The 20419-nt window shown below is 35.4% G+C and overlaps 1 protein-coding gene and 1 long non-coding RNA gene across 8 annotated transcripts in view; one reads left to right on the top strand and one right to left on the bottom strand.

Annotated features, from left to right (window-relative positions):
- Positions 1-20419, bottom strand: part of ANO6 (anoctamin 6) — a 55340-nt gene that overhangs the window by 2518 nt on the left and 32403 nt on the right. For both annotated transcript variants that reach the window (XM_088141757.1, XM_007424886.4), the window contains exons 8-19: positions 19577-19711; positions 18103-18208; positions 16437-16497; positions 15615-15760; positions 13837-13914; positions 11325-11550; positions 10187-10356; positions 7550-7647; positions 6704-6834; positions 5232-5437; positions 996-1198; positions 385-490 (exon numbers count right to left, since the gene is read on the bottom strand). In XM_088141757.1, the coding sequence (XP_087997883.1) occupies positions 385-490; positions 996-1198; positions 5232-5437; positions 6704-6834; positions 7550-7647; positions 10187-10356; positions 11325-11550; positions 13837-13914; positions 15615-15760; positions 16437-16497; positions 18103-18208; positions 19577-19711 (1666 nt within the window). The remainder of the gene's footprint in view (positions 1-384; positions 491-995; positions 1199-5231; positions 5438-6703; positions 6835-7549; positions 7648-10186; positions 10357-11324; positions 11551-13836; positions 13915-15614; positions 15761-16436; positions 16498-18102; positions 18209-19576; positions 19712-20419) is intronic.
- Positions 1-20419, top strand: part of LOC112540269 (uncharacterized) — a 100595-nt gene that overhangs the window by 67057 nt on the left and 13119 nt on the right. For 5 of the 6 annotated variants that reach the window (XR_003084334.2, XR_015796386.1, XR_015796387.1 and 2 more), the window contains exon 2: positions 11360-11433. This is a non-coding gene — a long non-coding RNA (uncharacterized LOC112540269). Of the gene's footprint in view, positions 1-9622; positions 9823-11359; positions 11434-20419 lie in introns of all 6 variants that reach the window. The other variant, XR_003084335.2, reaches the window with a different exon arrangement.

Genomic DNA, 20419 nt, shown 5'->3' with positions numbered 1-20419 from the left:
TATCTATTTGTACTCTGTTATGAGTTAATATGAAAGTTGACATGTTTAACCCTACTTCCTAGCTTTGATTGTTATATTCTGTTATATAAAACAGAATCTGTACATCAGTAAGTGTGAGCAACAAACTATTTGGAGAGACCCCAGTAGCAAGATCTTGCAGGGTCCCCTTAAATAAATCACATATTCTTATCAACAATTTTCCCTAACTGCATCTGATAATCTCTGATGGCTGGCTGGAGGAATAGGCTGTGATAGGTTCATGCAAGGATATAGGAAGTGAAACTGAACAGCTGTAGAGTAAAGAATATACAACATACACTGAAAGGACTTTTAATACCAAATGTTAAAGAAACCTCTTTCAGGTTTAGAAATAAACATACTAACCTCCATCACAATGATGAATGATAACTTGGCTGCAATAACATGCCAGTAATAGATATTATGTTCATATTGATGTTTATGTCCAGGAGGGTATCGGAAATCTCGATATCTAACATGGTTAAAGAAAGTCATTCAAACAATTGTTTCAAAAGTCTCTGCAATAATGTACATAGGCCAGAAGGGGGAGCAAAATGTATCCATTTCTCTGATTTAACATAACACGCTATAAAAGTAAATGTAATTGGAGTAAAATATAGATATGATCTATACAACCAAATTAGAGTTGCTGAACTACATCATGCCACTTTTATGTTATTATGCAAGATAATAAAAATATTTGTGTAGAATTAAAAGACTTTGGTTTTCCTTTTAGCAATTTTATTTTCCAATAGAAGAGAATATGTGTAGCTCAGGTTGAACTGTGGAGTCCTTGGGGTTCTCTGAGCTTGGTTGTTTTCTTGCATATGTTTCCGAAACGTTTGCAAGAAAACAACCAAGCTCAGAGAACCCCAAGGACTCCACAATTTCATTTTCCATTACTTTACACAATCTAATATGCAAAGGCATACTGATTTTCTTCCTATCTAGTTACTTTAAACAGGATATAGACTTGCCTGCATATTGTTAGGTTGGCAAATATGGGAAGAATATGAGGCTTGCTTTCATTTCGGAAATCAGATACAGCAAAAACAGAAAGTGTGTTGTTTATGTATCCCTTCATGGTATGACGACTGTGATCTCCATAGGGTGGGACTGAAAATGACCAGAAGTAAACCAGGCGTGGAATCATATCTGATGTAAAAGCAATTATCATTGCCTACATTGAAAACAGGAATAACAGAACACCATGATTGTCTGAATCTTCCTTAAGCAGATATTTATTTATTTATTTATTTATTTATTTATTTATTAAATTTGTATGCTGCCCATCTCCCCCAATGGGTGACTCTGGGCAGCTTACAATGAAAAATCAAAAGCCTATAAACAATTAAAATACCCCATAAATAATTCAATAATTAGAAGGTTTTATGTCAAACTGGTCTACCACAATTTGATTTTTTGCAACAAGAATTAGTAGCCCTTCTGACTATGGATAAAATTTAAAAGATATTACCTTAACTTTATTTAATTAATTAATTTTAAGATTTACAAGGCTGCCTAACTCAGACGGTGTGACTCTGGGCAGCGTATGACATAAACACACACTAAATCAAGAAGAAACAAACGAACAAACACAGTATAACAACAAACAGAAAATATAGAAATACAAAATACAAAATATAAAATGGTGAAGAAGCATACAACAAAGCAACCACAGGGGAGACTTCCACCCAACTGGCCCCAATGGCTGGGGGAACATGCAGGTATTAACCGCCTTCCTAAAGGTGAGAAGACTTGGGGCCTGTTGTATATCTGGGGCAGATCATTCCAGAGAGTGGGGCAGCCGCAGAAAAGGCAGCCTTCCTAGGTCCCATAAGATGACAAGACCTGAAAACAGAACCTGGAGCATGGCCTCCCTGGGAGAGTGTGTGGGTGGGCAGATGTTCTTGGGAAAAGGAGGTCCCTAAGTAACTGGGTAATAGTAAAGCACCAGGACTTGATGGATTTCCTGTATACAAGTTTAAATTACTTTCCAATACACTTGTTCTTAAACTTTATGATTTATATAAAATATTTTGGAAGAGGGTATTTTGTCATTCTCATTTAAAGAAGCCCATATTACAGTTATATCAAAACTAGGCAGAGATCATACTTTATGTTCCTATTATTGCCCTATCTCTCTGATAAACATTTTTTAGGAAAAGAGCAGGATATTCATTTAACTGATCCAAGTCAGGACTGATGGCAATAGATAAAAAACCCTTCATTAATTTATTAAGCAATTATCAATTTTGTATTGTAATTGATACATTAACTATTTTTATGTTCTTATCTTGTGTGATATTTCAATTAATCATTTTAAATATGTTTAAATTATTTAAATTTAAGAATTGATTGACTAATTGATTCATTTTACCTACTCAAAACTCACAGTATGATCCCTAAGGCTTTTTTCCTTTAATTTTTTAATTTCATTTTTGGTTTTATTAATTGGATACTATAAAGAGATATCCTTGGATTTCAGCAGATGTAGTTCTAAACTCTATAGTTATACAGAGTTATAGGTATACCTATAGGTATATCTGCAAAACATTTTAAAAGTATAATATAGTGTTTATTAATTTCCTGAGAGGATTATTGTTTATTTTTGTATTTAATCAATAAAACCAAAAATTAAAGGAAAAAAGCCTCAGGTTTCATACTGTGAGAATATGATACCTGAGTACATAAAATCAATCAATTAATCAATCAATTATCAACATTTACCTTTAAAAGAATCAAACCCCCAAACAAAAATGAATCTACACCAAGTTGCACTCCAGAAGAACTGGATATTCATAACCTGGTCTAAACCTGGTCCCCAAATTAACTCACCATCAGCATGAATGGAACTTCCAGTGGAAGACATTGCATAACTGCATATTTATTAATTACATAAGATAATGTATAAAATTTTTATAGCTAGGAGTGGCATCTTTTCTTACCAGTTTCTACTCTTCTTGTATACTGGAAGCATGTAAACTTTCATGACAATGGTATGAAAGCTGAAGCCGGCCAGAATCATTCTGGATCACTGGAAGTTACTTCATACTCCAATGACAGATGATTTGAGAATCACCAATCCACAGAGTTTTTTCTTACTTACAGCTAACTGGTCCTTACTAAGTTATTTATTGGCCATTATACTCCATTGAACTATACAGACAATATCCAGTATCTGCACAACCACATCTGATTCCAATGACAGGAAGAAATAGAGCTGGGAATCACTAGCACATACCCAAATCCAGTTCCTTCATCTTCATTATATAAATGTGCCCCACATTACTACAAATAATAAATGCATTATTTGGGGCAACAGTACTAAAGACAGTGTGGATTTCTGAGGTACCCTATATGTTAAAATAGATGGAACCAAACAGAGGACACCAATATCTACAATACTGTGCACTTAGTTCCCAGTCTCTAAGTGAATTCAATATGATAATGATAACGTAATAATTAATTTAATAGTATCTGCCTGGCCGATTCAATCTGGTAGGGTTGGTATACTCTGGGTTACTTCAGTTAAGCAATGCCGTCTGTCACGAGCCTGGAAACATGCCTTTTCTGTCACAACGCCTGCCCTATAGAATGAAGTCTGAGTAGCTCCCACCCTGCTGGTGTTTCAAAGTGGCTTGAAGACCTGGCTCTTCATCCAGGCCTTTGGTGAGGATGACTGGAGCCTCCTTTTAACCTAGGTTGCTTTCTTTTGTTTCCACTGGGTTTGTTATTCTGCCATATCTACTGTACCCTTCTTTTGTTTCTTGTTTTGGCTGTCTTGTTTTTCATGTTTTAAATCATTTGTATACCACTCAGAGTCATGGGAGTTGGGCATCATCATCATCATCATCTGACAATCCATACAGGAAGATCTGCTTGGAGCAGTTATTTAGCAGGAAAAGTAAGCCTCCAAATTCCTGGCCTGAAAGCAGAGTGGAATGAATCCTGACAGCCAATACCCTTCCAAGCACCTTGCACTCGAGTGGCATATCTCTGTGCCCAGGAAATTATTTAGGAGAGCTTCTAGCATGTCTCTTTCAAGGCAGCCAGATGGTCTCCTAACCTAATAGGCATCCAGCCACTTCTCTCTGCTAGCTGCAATCTTTCCTGGCCACAGTATTTCATGCTCTGGTAACTTCCTGTCTAGATAAATTCAATATGCTGCATACGGAGCTGCATTTGAGCATGACAAAGTCTACAGACAACTGTCAGAAATAGTTATTAAACCACCATTTCCAAAAATTCATGCGATGAAGATGAAATTCTGAACAAGAATTTAACAGAGGAGATTGATGACCCTTAATAATAGGGGATTATTTTTTTATTATTATTTTTCACTCTGTCACACCAATTATCATGGAATAGTTAGAGGTAGTTTGAAGTTTTGATTTTAAATGTTTGGCTAAATAAGTACCCTTAGATTCTAGGGCAGAGTTAATGATTATGCTGCCTACTGAAGTCTGCTTGTAGCATGCTCAGCTTTTAGATCTGTGATGAATCAGATACTACAAAGGCACCCAAATTCTCTCATGCCTCCTAATCGAAGGGAAAAGATTCTGTAATAGGCCCTTAAACTACTCATTGCTCAGGAAGTGGGAAGATCTTGTTCTTATGTTCCTCAGTATACTGGACCATCTAGGCAGAAGGGGGTCTGATAAATCTGAAAAGTATGTCATTTACAGTAAGTAACATCATTTGTGTAACAATATCATTACCTGAACAATGTAAATTGATGCAAATAATGTTATGCAATTTAACATAAATGCATTTCATCCAGACTAATATGTCCAGTGTTTTAGGGAGGATGACTGAAAATTTTGGTCATTGCATCTGATGTCTTTTGAATGAGGATCCATTAATTGAGGTTTTTCTGTATTATTTATTTGTTAGATCTAAATCCCAACTTTTCTCTAGGATTTAAGAGTTGCTTACATGGGGTCTCCTTCATTTTATTCCCACAAAAAATAATTCTGTGAAGAACATTGGGCTGAGAGAGAAGAGAGTGAGAGAGAGTTTGGCCCAAGCTAGTCAATGAGTTTCAGTGGCTGATGGTGGAGCTGAATCTGGGTCTCTCCAGTCCAACTAACTCTTTAACCATTGCAATGCAGTTTTCATAACCATAACATCTAGCAATTGCATTATTAAGAAGTACAAATTCTTGTAATGTTTATATTAGCAGGTAATCATTGTTATAAGAGTGTACTTACATTTGTTACTACAGCCAGAATGGCTATTCCTTGCATGATAGGTTGCCATGCCCCTATATGTTGGGCTTTCTGAGAAACCATGCGTCTAAACTGTGTGGTAATTTTCCAAGCATCCACATGAATTTCCAATAAATTGTTAATAAGGGCCAGAAGGGGTGCCAGTGGGAATGATGCCACAAATAATGTTACAAATCCAAACTGTATAACTGGAAATAGTAAATATATTATACTGTTGGTGAAACAGTAGTGTTTTATATATTTTCAAATATTGTATTAGCCAAAATTGTACCTATTTAAGGTTACCCAAAATCTATGAGTTCCAAACCAAGTGAACCAATTGAACACAAAAATCTGGTATGTATATTTAGATACATCAAGAATCAAGGGAACAATTAAAATATTCTTATTGCTAATTTTAAAACATTAAAAAAGTCTTTGAGTTGAGCTCAACTTTTAATGACTGCATACATGAGGTTTTCTGAGTAGCATTAGGGCTGGATTTGCCATGGCTGCTTCTGCGATGTTCTGACATCTTTCCAGTCTAGCCCACAGCCCTGAAAGTCCTAGATTGTCTTTAATAAACCAGGACCGACCTTAGTTAGCTTCTGAAATCAGCAAAAGTCATCTAGATACTGCCAGCTGCTGAGTTAATTAGGATTTTTTTTTAAAAAATAACACTAAAGTAGTTTATTGCTACATACTTCTCTCTTGCTGTAAGTGACCAAAACATACTGGAAGTGTTCACAACAGGATGTATAACCTTCCAGGCTTATTCAATAACTTTCCAATATCTTATTCAATATTTCAATGAAAGAATATGTACAATATTCATGTGGTGATTCTCCATACAGCAAGAGGAGAACTGACTAAAGATAAGGGAAGAACTTAAATGTACACATATTATGCTTCTTAGTACTATGTACATTAGTATTTCCTTACAGAGGTGTGTGTGCCATTGGGCCAATATGGACTTCTACCCCCCAACCCAGATTAGATCAGGATTTTAAACAGAACATTTATTTATTCTATACTTTTTTTAAAAAATCCTTTTTTTAAAAAATGTAGTGATACCCAGGGTGGATATTATCTTCATTTTTACAGCAGGTTCAAGCACTTTGCACAGCTGAAAATAAGAAAAATTGGTATATTAAAGCTGAATTAGAAAGTTTGGGCAGAAAGGGGTAAACATGAACGGGCTTCGTATTCAAGACACATACAGACACATACAAACCCAAGTTCCAGCATAAATTTACACATTCATTTTATATACAATTTAAGCATAGTTCTTTGCTTTAGGACTGTATGTGCGTGTAAGTGTGTCCATGCACACGTCTATGCAGTGTGAGGTATACAAATATTTTCTTCTTTCTCTTTTCTTCTCCCTCTCCCAGTGTTAATTGTTTAACAAAATCTGGGAGCAAACTTTGATCCATTATATAACATGACAACAGGGAATAAAATGGTTGGCTCACCCATTTCAAGATATTCATAAAACAATCCAAGTTTGCCAATGGGCTGCAAATGGTAATCCTGCTCCCAGCGAGGAACAATAGTTTCTGATCGTCTAGCTGAGCAACATCTTCCAATCAGATTCTTAAGCCACCTATACATTTGGAGAATCAGCAAGATTTATTCTATCTGCTAGAGTGGAGGTGTAAAAATTGAACTCTATCAACATTTCTTTGTAGCTCCCAGAATGCCTCAAAAGGGTAGAGCTAAACATTTACACACACTCTCTCTCTCTCTCTCTCACACACACACACACACACATATATATATATATATATATATATATATAGCATTTTTTTTAATTCTGGGGAGGAGTTAACCCATCCATTTCAGATTGAAAAATAAGACACAATCCATTCATGATTTCTATTGTTCAAAATTACCCCAAATTATCTAGGGCTATTAACTCTCAGCTGCAAAAATCCAGATGACCATAAAACGGCAACAATGCCTTAGGGTTTTCTGTATCTCTTTGTTGCCATCTAAGGTTATCTGGAATTTTTGTAGCCCAATATGGTAGCCCTAATTTAGTTCAGATTGGGTTATAGTTTTACTTGAGTTCAGGGTTAAGTACAAGGTACAGAACTACTACTACTAATTAAAAAAAATTAATTCTCTTTATCTTTTTCTTTGCTGACTATTTCCTAGGAAATCGTTACTGTTTTTCTGAGCGTCTGAGAATCAAAACTATATTATTGATAAAGCTCTATGTTTCTTAATTTAATTTAGGGATTGCTTTTTGGTCAGATACAATGCAAACCAGTTCTTCAGGCTTCTTTCAACTCCTGTTATCAACGCTATTTACTTACGGAAAAAGCACTTCTTGAATGTTATTCCAGATGGCTTTGCCTCCCATTATTATTGTCAGCTGTGTTGTCAGCTCAAGAAGACATCCACCTGGATCACACTAAGTTTGAAAGAATGGGGGGGGGGGGAATAAAGCATGGGATTACAATTTAGTCCCTGCAAAAAAATGTTCATAATGGTTTCTTAAACTAAATTATGCTAGATTTTATGAAAATGGTGTACACAGAAATCTACATTACTGAAATTACACAATATTTTCATTTAGTCCATTTATCCAGCTGTTCAGACAGTAACTTTCTGTTCAACCTAGCATATTAAACTGAGCACTAAAGAATCCTGGAAATCTACTTTTTCATGACATTTAATGCTCAGTAATGAGGTCAGCTGGCCTGAAATTAAATATCCTATGTCAGAATATAAAAATAGTCATTTTTTCAGATTAAAAATTCTCTAATCTACTGTCTTTATTTTTCACAAGCCCTAGAAAGCCTTAACACAGGTATAGTTGTGTTGTTGCTTCCCAAAATTGATAATTCAGTAATATATTGCCTGTTTGTTCTATCTAGTTCTATCTGATAGATATTTTTATTTAGTCTCTTTTTAAAAGATATCATAACAAAGCTCATCAATTTGCCTTCAAAATTAATTCATTTTCATGGAACACAAATGGAAGGATTTTGCAAAGAAAGTGATGAGTTCTCGGTCTTTGTCCTCAGTATCCTGCCCAATAAAGACCTAGCTTTTTATCCAGGTGTTTCAGTAGGGCAATGGTGCCTATGGCTCATTCAGGAGGATGCCTGAGGCACAATCTTGTTTAGCTTTTGTTTTTTATGGTTTTTGTGGTTTCATTGTCGTGAGTTGCCCAGAGTTGTACTTTCAGATGGGTGGCCATGCAAAATGTGTAAATAAATAAAATAAATAAATATGATATTGAACAATTTTGAGTCCTCATATTATGAGCAAAAGAAAAACATCATTTCATACTGCCATTTTAACATGCTCCATGCATAACTATAAATCTCTGCCATATGTACATTAAAAAAAGAAAACCAGAGATCTAATATGTACAGCATTTCCTTGAAGAAGAGGTTTTTCAATCCCCAATTTCTCTTCAATGGCTCCAGCTTTGGGAAAAGCAGAATAATCTGTAGTACCCAATTCATATGATGAGCTTAGCTGAGCAATGGCAGAAGGGCACAAGCACATTGTACAAACTTTCTAATGCCCATAAATGGCCTGCTTAAATAACCTAGAGGAGATTCGATTTAACCTAAGCAGAATTCCTCATACTCCACTTATTCCTCCAGTGTTGTGTGAACAGTTTATCAGGGAGTTAGTTAACTCTCTTCACTCCCAAGATTGAGACAGTGCCCTCAGGATCAGAAAGAGTCTGGTAGCACTTTTTCTGACTTTTGTCAGAAAGCTTTTGTGAGTTGTAGTTGTTGCTTCAGCTTCCCATGCCAGGCTAGGGTGCGCATGTGAAAAAGGGTAGAGCGGGAGAGGTAAGAAGATCCCACCCCATCTCTGGATACGAAAAAATAAATAAAAGCAAAAAAGCCAGGAGGAAAATAACAACTCCAACTGGCATGAATCCAGCTAGAAAATAAACTGCTATACAGATTGTATAAGGATATTATAATATTGGCAGTTTTATTTCCAAATATAGTCATATGACTCCTTGCAGAGAAGGTGCTGTTAATTCAGCATTTTTTCAATGTCGCAAGTGATTGTGGGGATCTTTTGGGGAGAAAGGAAACAGCAACAGCCATGTGATAGAAGCTACGGCGTGGGAAGAGATTTTTATTTTGGACAAGGCTCATAAGAGGCGCAAATGATCATTATGGTAACTGTATTGTGAGGTTTTACATTCACCATTCATAATTTTAAACTTTACCATGTAATTACATCCAGTACACTAAGTGGCTGGACTGAAGACCAAACTGGATGTTGCATATAAACGTTGCAAACATTTAAAATAAAGTAGTTACAGCAGCAGCAGAGGAATAATTAACCCTTTTCTTCTGGTGATTTTTCTGCTCAAAATTGGTTCCTGACATAGAAACTTTTGCTTTCAGGATTATAAATTCATGTTTTTGGAAGAAAAAAAGCCAAAAGGGTCAACATCCCACCCCTCAAAAGGAAGAACATATGGAAATAAAAGTATAAATTCAGACAAAATCCTTCCGTGTGATGCCCAATTTCTCCCACCTTATCCACCTACAGTTGGCAAGTTCACCTGAAAATGAACCCACAGATTTCTCCCTCCCCAATCAAGGTATGCATAGGATGCCAGTCCAAAAAGGTAAAGAGGAAAAAAAAACAATTAAGTTAATTAATAATTACCAATTGAAATTGATTACTATAAAACAAGATAGCCATCTGCATATCCCAACTATTCTCTCTCACACATGCATACACATCACTTTCAAGTACTGAAACACACTACTTTTGCAGCAGAAAAGAAAATGTTCATATCTGTAAGCAATTGTGAAATTATTAAATATTCCGTTTTGCCTGTGCACAAACTCTTTTTAGCCTAACAATGTCTTTGGGACATTTCATCTGCAAATAATACACCCAGGCTGTTAAGTTTTTTAGTTATGCAAAAACCAAAAACACATGGAATCATTCATCCGTACCTCTTCATTTCTGTATTTTCCGAGCCAGTAAATTGGGTCACCAGGGAAACCTATAAATTTACCCTTAAAGAATGCAATGTAGAAACATGAAGAATAATAGTTGACAAATTGGAATAAAAACATCTTCGTAGTTAGGCTATTTTCATAATCAGTCTGCGTCCTTGGTAATTCTGCAGTTTATAAGCAAAGGAGAGAGAAATTGTTAATCCAAAAACAATTTTGTGGTAAATATATGTGTGTTATGGTGCTAAATAACATTTAGGTTTAGATTATTTGGGCTTTTCCAATGTGTAATTGTTACTATGTTCACTTCTGTGATCATGATATTGTACATGTGTGTTCTTCTAGCTATTCAAGGCTTTCCTAAGGGGAAAAGTGAGTGTCCTTTTTTGTTTCCTGAGAAACTGGGTGTTTCAAAACATATTGTGCCAGTGGTGGAAATAGGCATTCTATTTAGACCCTTCAAAAATGTTTCTGAAGATTACATATAATGGAAGAATGGATGGTAAAGTTGATGGAACTAGCTGAAATGGTGACATTGACAGCTTTGATTAGAGAAAAGACATTGACTAATTTTAATGCTAATTGGAAGCCCCTTTTGGACTTTTTGTGGGAAACAAAAAAATGAAATTATGATATATGGATTTGATTAGTAAAATTAATAGATTATAGAAAAAATGGATGTTAAGTTGTAATCCTAGAGTAAGAATTTAATGTATGTTTTACTTATATCTGCTATAAAAGAAGTTGGAAGTGATTCTTTTTTTGTATTTCTGCTTCTTTCTTTTTCTTCCTTTTTCTGCACTTCTGTTCTCCTTTCTCTTTTCTTTTCTTTTCTCTTCTTTTTCTTGATTATTAGTTGTTAGTTTTAATCTTTCTGTTTTTAAAATTTAATAAAGGTATTATAAAAAAAAATTCCAAAGAAGAGTTTTAGAGTAGACACAAAGGTGAACACAGCACCCCTCTGCTATTCACGAAAACAACCCAACTTTTTCCAGATTTCTTCATGTGCCTGGAAAAAAAATGCTGCTGCTTTAAGGAATTCACTTTTTAAAGTTAAAGCTACTTTTGACAGGTTACCAGTATTACTCCTGATACATTACTGTGGATGTTGTGTAGAATTATATGATAACCTTACCAAAGTCAGTAATCATGATTGCTACTTTCTCATAGATAATGTTCAGAATCATAATTATGATGAAGTTGATGACTGAAGCAGATACTGAAGTTGCTGCTTGTGGAGTCAGGTACTTTTGTATTGTTTCCGTTCCATTGATGTGCCTTGGCAGTGTTGCAGAAAACACCAGGAAAACAGAAAGTCTGTAAACAATTATGCCAATAACTGATGCAATAATGAGCAGAATCTAAAAGGAAAAAGCAACAGGTACATTCTTAACTTAGCCATATTTTCTTAAGCATAACAACTTCCTTCATAAGCATATTTTCTTTGTTACATTAAGAGACTCCCAATTAAATTCTGGGACAAATTATATTTCTGTCTAAAATTCACCCCCTAAACTGCAAAAGAAAACCATTTTAGCACCCTGAACTGATTGTAGTGGGAACTAATTATAGAAGCACAAAATTCTTGGCAACCCATTGGAAACCATGAGTCACTGGGTGTAGGTGGCATCATGTCATTCACCACAGATACAACAATAGTTACCCAAATCTATTCAGTGACAGCCAAAAGTTACCTCAGGAAATGACAACCTGAAACATGACCATAATTACATTATACATGCTCTATTCTCTGGTCTCCAATATTTGTCTTCTTGTTATCCTGTTACCCTTTTAATTCATTTTTTTTCTTTTTCAAACTCATTTTTCAACTGATTTTTTTTTCTTTTTCACACATTTGAAGCTGTTTCCTTGGGCGTTCCCAAATATTTTCCATGCTTGGCTTACATTCTCTTAACTTTTAATTGAAGCAGAAATATGGAGAAGATTAAGGACTATCTAACTGAAATGAACAGCAAAAAAGAGGTATTCATCCATAATATGATACTGTCTGTGTCTTCAAGTCAGTGTTGACTCCTGGCGACTGCCTGGACAAGTCCCTGCAGTTTTCTTGGCAAGATTTCAGAAGTGGTTTGCCATTGCCTTCTTTTTAGGCTGAGAGTGAGTGACTGACCCAAGGTCACTCAGTTGGCTTTGTATCTAAGGTGGGTCTCCCTGTTTCTAGCCATGTACCTTACCTGCTATCCCAAACTGGCTCTCGACATGACACTGAACCACACAAATAGAGCAACAAATACTGTACATGAAGAGGGAAATAGAGAGAAAAGGGAAAGCGACTTTGCTTTCACTGCATGTAACAAGGAACTTAGTAAAAATTAAGAAAAGTATTTAAGGAAACACTAAACTAAAATTTCAAACCAGTCAGTATTAAAGGAAATCAACCCTGATTGCTCATTGGAAGGATTGGTAATGAACCTCGAGCTCAGATACTTTGGTCACCTAATGCGAAGAGAGGACTCTTTGGAAAAGACCCTGATGCTGGGAAAGATTGAAGGCAAAAGGAGAAGGGGACGGCAGAGGTTGTTAACGACTGAACAACAACAACAACAACGAACTAAAATTTAAAACAAAGACTTCTAAGTACAAAAAGAATTTTCTAGAGAACAAATTGGGAGAGCAAATAGCTATTTTGCAAAAGAAAATGTTCATTTAATAACATCTGTTCATTCACACACACACACAAACACTTCTAAATCAGCAAATGCAAAGATTGCTGTATTGTGTTTCTAAAGAATCACCTACATGACACAGTTGGAATTAGCATTCCTTTTTGTATTGTGATGAAAACTGAGTATTTTCCACTAAAAGCAGAGAATTATATCTAATTCCAGGTCCCTGGAACGTGACCTTTAGAGAAATAACATGTGCTTTGTTGTGTATATACAGTACTTTATGTTTTAACTGCATAAAAACTTTTAAAACATACTTTTATAATACAGCATATATAATGACCCATGTAATGCAAGACATTAAGCTGAAAAGTCTGGTGTAAAATCTGTATCAAGAGGTGGAAAAAGGGGGTCTAAACTTGAGGAATCAAGCTGAAGAAAGAAGGCAAAAATCCAGAAATGTAGTCATCACGAGTGAGCTAGCATTCCAAAAAAAAAAAAAAAGGCAGGATTGCAGAAAGAAACAAGAATAAGATTTTTAAAAAGAAAAAAACAGAGTTTAAAGAAGAAAGATATCAGACTGCTCGGGGGGGGGGAGAGAAACTGTGCAAATGTTTACATAACCCAAGCCTTTCTCTTTTTACAGTTCTTGCTTATAATAAATTTGGAAGGTTCTTGATCCTGAACTAATTCATAGATGCATGGCAAGAATATATGGATTAATATTTGATTATCTAATTTTAGGGGGAGATGTAAATCTTGTGACGGATGTAGAAATGGATAGGAAACCATCCCTGTTTCATTCATGGAAAGTTTGAAAAGACTAGAGGAGAAGCATTCTCTCTCACATTGGCCTTGTACATCGAGGGTTGTGTTCCAAAGAACAAATCTACCAGAAGAACCAGTTATACTACTGCAATAATTTTCATTTAAATAGGGACTGCATCATTTTGCTCTTTCAAGGAGCTGTCAGAGCAGAAGCTAATACTTTCTAAATAGTAGTGGACCAAATCATTTTACCCAGAATAAGACAGCGCTTGTACAGAAGGTCATCCTTATACACTTTCCACAGGCTGTATATGGAACATGCTCTTCTTGCTGTGAAGGAAGTTAATTAAGAAAGGATTATTAGGACATGTATCTATATCCATGTAATTGATCTTAGTTTCTAATTATTTCTAGACTAGAAACTTCAACACTGTCTAGATGATTCTTCTTCCCCTCCTAATGGATTTTTCACATCTTGTTAATGATGGAAATAGTTTTTCTTTAACAGCAAGTTTTTTTATTTCCAAATATTTATTTCATTTTTGCATTCATTTATTAATTTTAGTTATTAAAAATATAACACACTTTGTTAGAAGAATTATTTTTTCATATGCAAACCTAGCAGTTAAATTAAATTTAAATAATAAATAATAATAAGAAAAATGCAACATGTTAATACATGTTGGCATTTATTTTGGCATACACCATCAGCAGCAAAATGAAATTGAATGCAATACAACTGGCATGTGACAGATACCAAAAATGATATTTTTGGTTAGTATATTCTTGCTATACTGGATTATGGAATGAAGAAAAACAAAGGCTTTTTAAAATAGTTTTAATAAACAGAGAGAGAGGAAGGAAGGAAGGAATAAAAGAAAAAAGAGAAATGGGGTTTAGATATAATTTCTTTTTTCCCAACAGTTTTTTGAAGTTGGAGACTGAAATACAGGTAGTCCCCATTTAGCAACTGCCTCATTAAGTGACCATTCGCAAATACAATAGTAATAAATGGCAGTAAAAATATCGTTTTCTGACCAATGTGCGCACCAATGCCCAAATTTCTGTGCCTGACAACAATGAATACTGGAGTGAGAGTAACACTGGCACTGCTGCATAAGAGAACTTTATCTAAATGAAAAGCCAACAACCAGAGACCGTTGTAGTCTCATTCTTTCTCTCTCTCTCTGTGTCACATGGTTTGCTTACTGACTGTGTTGCTTGGCGACCATTTTGCCGGAACCAATTACAGTTGCAAAATGAGGACTGCCTGTACATGCAGTGTATGCAAAAGACTCCAACTCTGAAACTTTTCTGGTATAGTCAGAAGAGCCCATTTCCAGCCTGAAATATCATCACCCCTTCAGTGTATTCTATGGTCAAAGCAGGGTATCATATCCATAGTACCAGTGGTACCACCGGAGCTCTGCCACCAAGGGAAGAACTCAAGCCAATGGTCCAGAAGAACCCCAAACTTGGCATCTGCAAGGAGTCGAGTGTTACGCAAAGTTGCAGCAGTCATGGGCCACTTTAATGAATAGATGAAAATACAAGCGGCACACAGTTCGCACAAGAACCAAGAGGCTGAAGGTTCCTACTCCACTTCCTATTGCCCATGCAGTTTTATAGGCAAAGTCTGATTGTTTCAGTTGCATGGTCATTTAAGGCAAGTTAACCTAAAGGTCACATGGCTGTGGTCCTTTTAATTGACACTTTTACTATATAGGTCAACTGGTAAGGAGAAACTGCTGCTGTCACCACCACCATTATTTCTACTAGGTAAAAGAGGAAAAAACTCTGAAGTGTACTAGGTTAGGCTGTGGTAGAAGAAGTCAAGAGAAGGGGTTTTCTAAGAAGCTGCCTTTTGCTTAGCATTCCTGAAACTTGATGGTCCCCTTGTGCACCATGTTTGTACATAACTATACATACACAGCCCTGGTAATTGAGAAAAAAAGAAATGAGTGAATTCATCCAATCAATAATTCTTTGAGTGTTTTAATTAAAATGTTTAAAACTGAAAATACAATTACCTGTGTAATCTCATTCACTACTACATGATGGCATTTTGCCTCATACTCTGGACGTATTTGTTCTTCTTGTTCTAAAAACTCAACCGTGTCCCATTCATATTCTAATTCAGCCTGCCGTCGTTTCCAGAACTCCAGAAACAAGGTAACTAACCAAAGAATAAGAAAGAATTCAGTACATATGAGTGAAAGTCAAATCACTGCCAACTGCAACAGTTCCTTGCCATTTTATGTCCTCTCCCGCCCCGATTTTTTTGAAATAGCTTTTTTTAAAAAACAGTGCTTACTCACATCCTCTCTAGCAATGTGAAGCCAATTTCCTGGAACTTATTTTTTGAAGAGAGAAAGACATGAACTAGCAATTTGATTGCAACAAGGCTTTTTCTATCAAGGATATAGTGCATCTGGATTAAGGCTATTCCAGAAAAGCGCCAAGGAAAAGTTTTAGGGCATGACCCCTCTTTTTCGTAACAATATGAAATACAGGAGAAGGATTGTTACAGGATTCAGATCTGTTTTCTTCCCTCTCCCTTCCACGAATGCCACTGAGAGCTAACTAGGGAGAGTGAGAAGCTTTTATGCCAATTAATTCTTGTGTACACAGCTGTGCAGTAGAAAGAGATGGAACATGTCCCCAGTTTTCCTTTTTATCTGCCTAGGTCCTTAGGCTTGTTTGGTGACTTTGTCTATTGTTATACACATTCATACATTATACCAATTTTGCAATAATGATTGATGTGTCTAATAAACAGATATGACACCATGTCCCCAGTTTGACTGAATTAGTTACCTCACTATGCAAAACAAAGGAAGACGTTAGCTTACCCCAAATTCCCATAAACACTGCAAACACTAATGTTCCAAAGCTATCAAATATACAGAGTTTCTGGAAAACATGAAGGGAAATGGCTTAACATATAATGCGGTGTTCTCTTTACTTTCAGAAAAACAACACTAGCTCTTCTGTTGACATTGTAGATTTTATCATTCTACAAAAACAAGTTGTCATATGTGTATATTCTTTTATTACATTATGCACCTAAGCATCTGCGTTCAATATTCCTGCACTATATACACAGTGACAAACAGATAGCATTCATTCTTCATTATGGAAATGGATGAATCTCCTCCTGGTGCCCCAGCTGATAGCGGAAAGCTCTGTCCATCTGTTTGCTGGGGAAAAATACATGCCAAGTAGCCGAAATGGGTGTGCTGCTTGCTGCTATATATAAAATTCTTTCAAAAGATAATGTGAATCCATAAAAATAATGCCACAGATCAGCTTTTCTAACTCTTGCATTCTTATCATATAAACAGAAGAGCTTCTAGGAGAAAACAATGTGATAAGTTTATCATACGGAAACGTGGCTTTTGTGGACCTCGCTATTTTAATCATGCCAACTTCTAGTGTATTTTCTTTCATAGGAATCATAATATTCTAGTATGACTCTTTAAAGGAAGAAAAAGGTTATTATATGTTCCTTGATGTACATAGTGGAAAACAGACCTTTGTGCTAAGGTCAGCTGTATGGTGAGTAGGAATGTAGATTTTCCAAATTGCCCCAAACCCCCTTAGATACCAGTATCAATTCAAGCCTGGATCCTTTGGTTGATTGAGACCAATCACTCTGCCACTTCAGATAACTTTGTAGGATTGTTGTGAGGATAAATTGGGGAGATCCCCATCTTGGTTTCTTGGAGGTAAGGTGAAATTTAAATATTAAGATACATAACTAAAATAATCCTTTTGCAGCTCAAATCTTAAAAATGAGATTTATATACAGTATTTGGGCAAACAGAAATGGGCAAAAAGAAATGTGCTATGGAAAAATGATTTGCAAAAATGTATATGTTATGAAGATGCACTAAAATGCTCATATTCAAAGAAAATGTATATAAAATATTAGAATTTCATACAATTTTATACACTTTTTTAAAATTGCAAACTTATGTTCAAGGCCGTGAAACAAATTTAAGATTGGAAAAATGGGAAATTGAATGAAATTAACTTGACGTATCCTTTAATCCCTAGTCATGCTCACCATACTGTTGTTTTCTCTTCGCACATAGTTGTGCAAAATAAAGATGTAGAAGAGGAGTGTTTGCTTTATTAAGGTGATTTCATTAAGCCCAATCTGTTCAGCTGTAAATTGTACACAGTAGCTTACTTCACCTGTACTTTTACAGAACTACAGAACCTCTCAGCAGTTTATGATTCTTTCCTTGGAAAAGATAAATATACTGTTTTAAAATATACTGTTTTATATATAAGGTATAAGGTGTTTTACTGTAAAGATACTGTTTTAAAAACATATCCATATATACTAAGTGTTGTACTCATCAGTCACACTTTCCTTTATATGTTTATTACCGCTCTTAATTATGTGATATGCTTCTTTCTTATCCATGTATTTTCCGCTTATTTCAAAATAACATTTCTGGTCACACTAACAAATATGGTCTTTTTCTGCTGAAGGAAAAATACTGTTACCTTGGAAGATTCACATGTGATGTTGAGATTCCAGTATGTGCATTCTTGATCACATTGTGGACACATAATAATCTGACCGCCTATATTTGGGTCACATACTTCTTGACTGAAAGAGTGAATAAATCCAGATTATATATTATATAACTCAAAAAATGAGCTGCTAAATTCATGGTTTTCATTAATAACTATTGCCCTGATCATTTTCCACTTAATAGGTACAAGTAGTTTCACTGGCCCTTTTCAGATACACAAAATAGGAGCAAAATGTCTGATTAGTGAGTAGCATTGAAGTCTTTCCCCACTGAATAATTCTCTTTTCTGTGATTCATCTCTTCAAGGAGTCTCTTCTAGTTCACTTCAAATGCCTGTTTGGGCTCTGATTTGTGGACTGGAGAAACATATCTTATATAGCTCTTAGGCAGTTGTCCTAGGACCTCTGGCCAAAAATAATTCCATATATTTAAAAGTCCCTGTTATTACTTTATTTGTTTTAGTTGTAATTACATGGTTTATTCATTCACAGCAGAATGCTATAATGATTTTAATTAGCAGTTGGTATTTCTATTTACGCTTGTGGCAAACCCAAGAAATAATGCTTAAAATCTCAAAATAATATTGCTTAATTCTCTTGAAATCCCTATTCTCCCGATTAAGCCCTAACTTATAATGACACAAAAGATTCAGGGCACAGACATTATGGAAGTTTAGTCAATTTGTCACAGAAGGTACATTTTTTTTTCCAGCACATATATTATAATACACTGAAAATTCATCATTCTCAGCATATTTTAATATTTTGTTTTCACTGAAGAGAGTTAGTAAAAAAAAAAATTTAAGAGAACACATCAAAGCTGGAATAATAAATTGACTCAGATTAAACTAGCATAAATAATGAGCGATGTAATCTTATGCATGCCTGCTCAGGTAAAAGCACAATCTGGTTGTCCAGATCAACTGGCTAAAAGTGGTTAGAATAGGATTAACCAGCTTATCTGTGGATATGGGGACAGGGGGTAGTTCTGCTGAAAGACTATAGTGATGTCCTCTGGTATGCTGGCCAAAATTCTACAAGTCTCTTCCCAGACTTGTAGAAGTCTGCTGAGGGTATCTTCACAAATGGGGAATACCAGTGGCAGAGGAAAGGCAGTACCTCTATTCTCTTGAAATCCCTATTCTCCTGATTAAGCCGTAACTTAAAATATCCTAGAGATATTTTAGACATTTTCATTCCTTTGAAATCAGTTCAAAGCAAAGACCTGCCAGAGAAGGAAAGAGATCGTGCTCCCGCTGCTTCCCTGTTGCTTTGCCCATAATATTCAGCATTACTCTACTATTCTCTGACAAATATGTATAGAATTTGCAGCCTATGTTAACTAACAAAGACAAATTAATATATTAGAATGGTCAACTCCAATTAATTACCTAGGATCTTTATGCTTGATCATAAATAACACAAGAATCATTATAAGGTTACCTCCAAGTGCAGTTGTCCTTTGTGAAATATCCATACAAAAAACATCCAAGCCCAACTATTGCTGCCAGGAGTAACATCTGGGTATAGAATCCCAGCCAGGCAAAGTAGATCCCAATTTTTTCACCATAGTATTTCCTGTGAACACAATGACATCTCTTGAAAATACAGATGTGCATTTCCTTTTTTAAGAAAAACAGTTTCTCATACGTATATTCAAGAGGGAAAGCATGAATTACCATGTACTGCCAGAATTATAGTGCACTTCTATGCTACCTGATTTCTGTGTTTAAGAATGACTAATAATAGTATAATAATAGTAATTATGGTATTTTTTTTTAAAGTAGCAAATCCTTAATTGTTTTAAGACACATAAATTAAATAGGATATTTTTAAAAAGATTAAAAAGTGATAGATGAATTTCTGCGTGGACACACTGAAAGCAAGGATGATTTCCAGAACGTTATGGAGAGCTATAATGAATGGTGCTGGTGAAAACTAAATGTATATTTCCTTTCTTTTTCACTTACCTTGTGCCTTAACTTTCCTTTGCTTACTGCTTCTTATTCTTTTTCTATGCTGTGCATAACATAGCTCACCCCAAAAGGGAATAGCATAATGGATTGTATGTATGTATGCATTCTCATTACACAGATGTTAAAGTAATGGAAACTTGCTCAAAAGGAACAGTATCCTAGATGACCAGCTGTTTTCTATCTTGCAACTCTTCTGAATCTATTTAAGCTCACTCAGAATTGATCCTGGGGGTGTTGACTATTGTCTTATCTATAGTGGGAAACAAATGTGCCTTTCTTTCTCTCTGCCATGGGGGAAAGAAAAAAACCC

The sequence above is a fragment of the Python bivittatus genome, unplaced genomic scaffold (assembly GCF_059951505.1).
Source record: "Python bivittatus isolate LINGU-HERP-01145 unplaced genomic scaffold, Pbiv_v1 ctg000330_np1212, whole genome shotgun sequence".
Lineage (NCBI taxonomy): Eukaryota > Metazoa > Chordata > Lepidosauria > Squamata > Pythonidae > Python > Python bivittatus.
The sequence above is the reverse complement of the archived record's forward strand: the minus strand, read 5'-3'. Positions and strand labels throughout refer to the sequence as shown.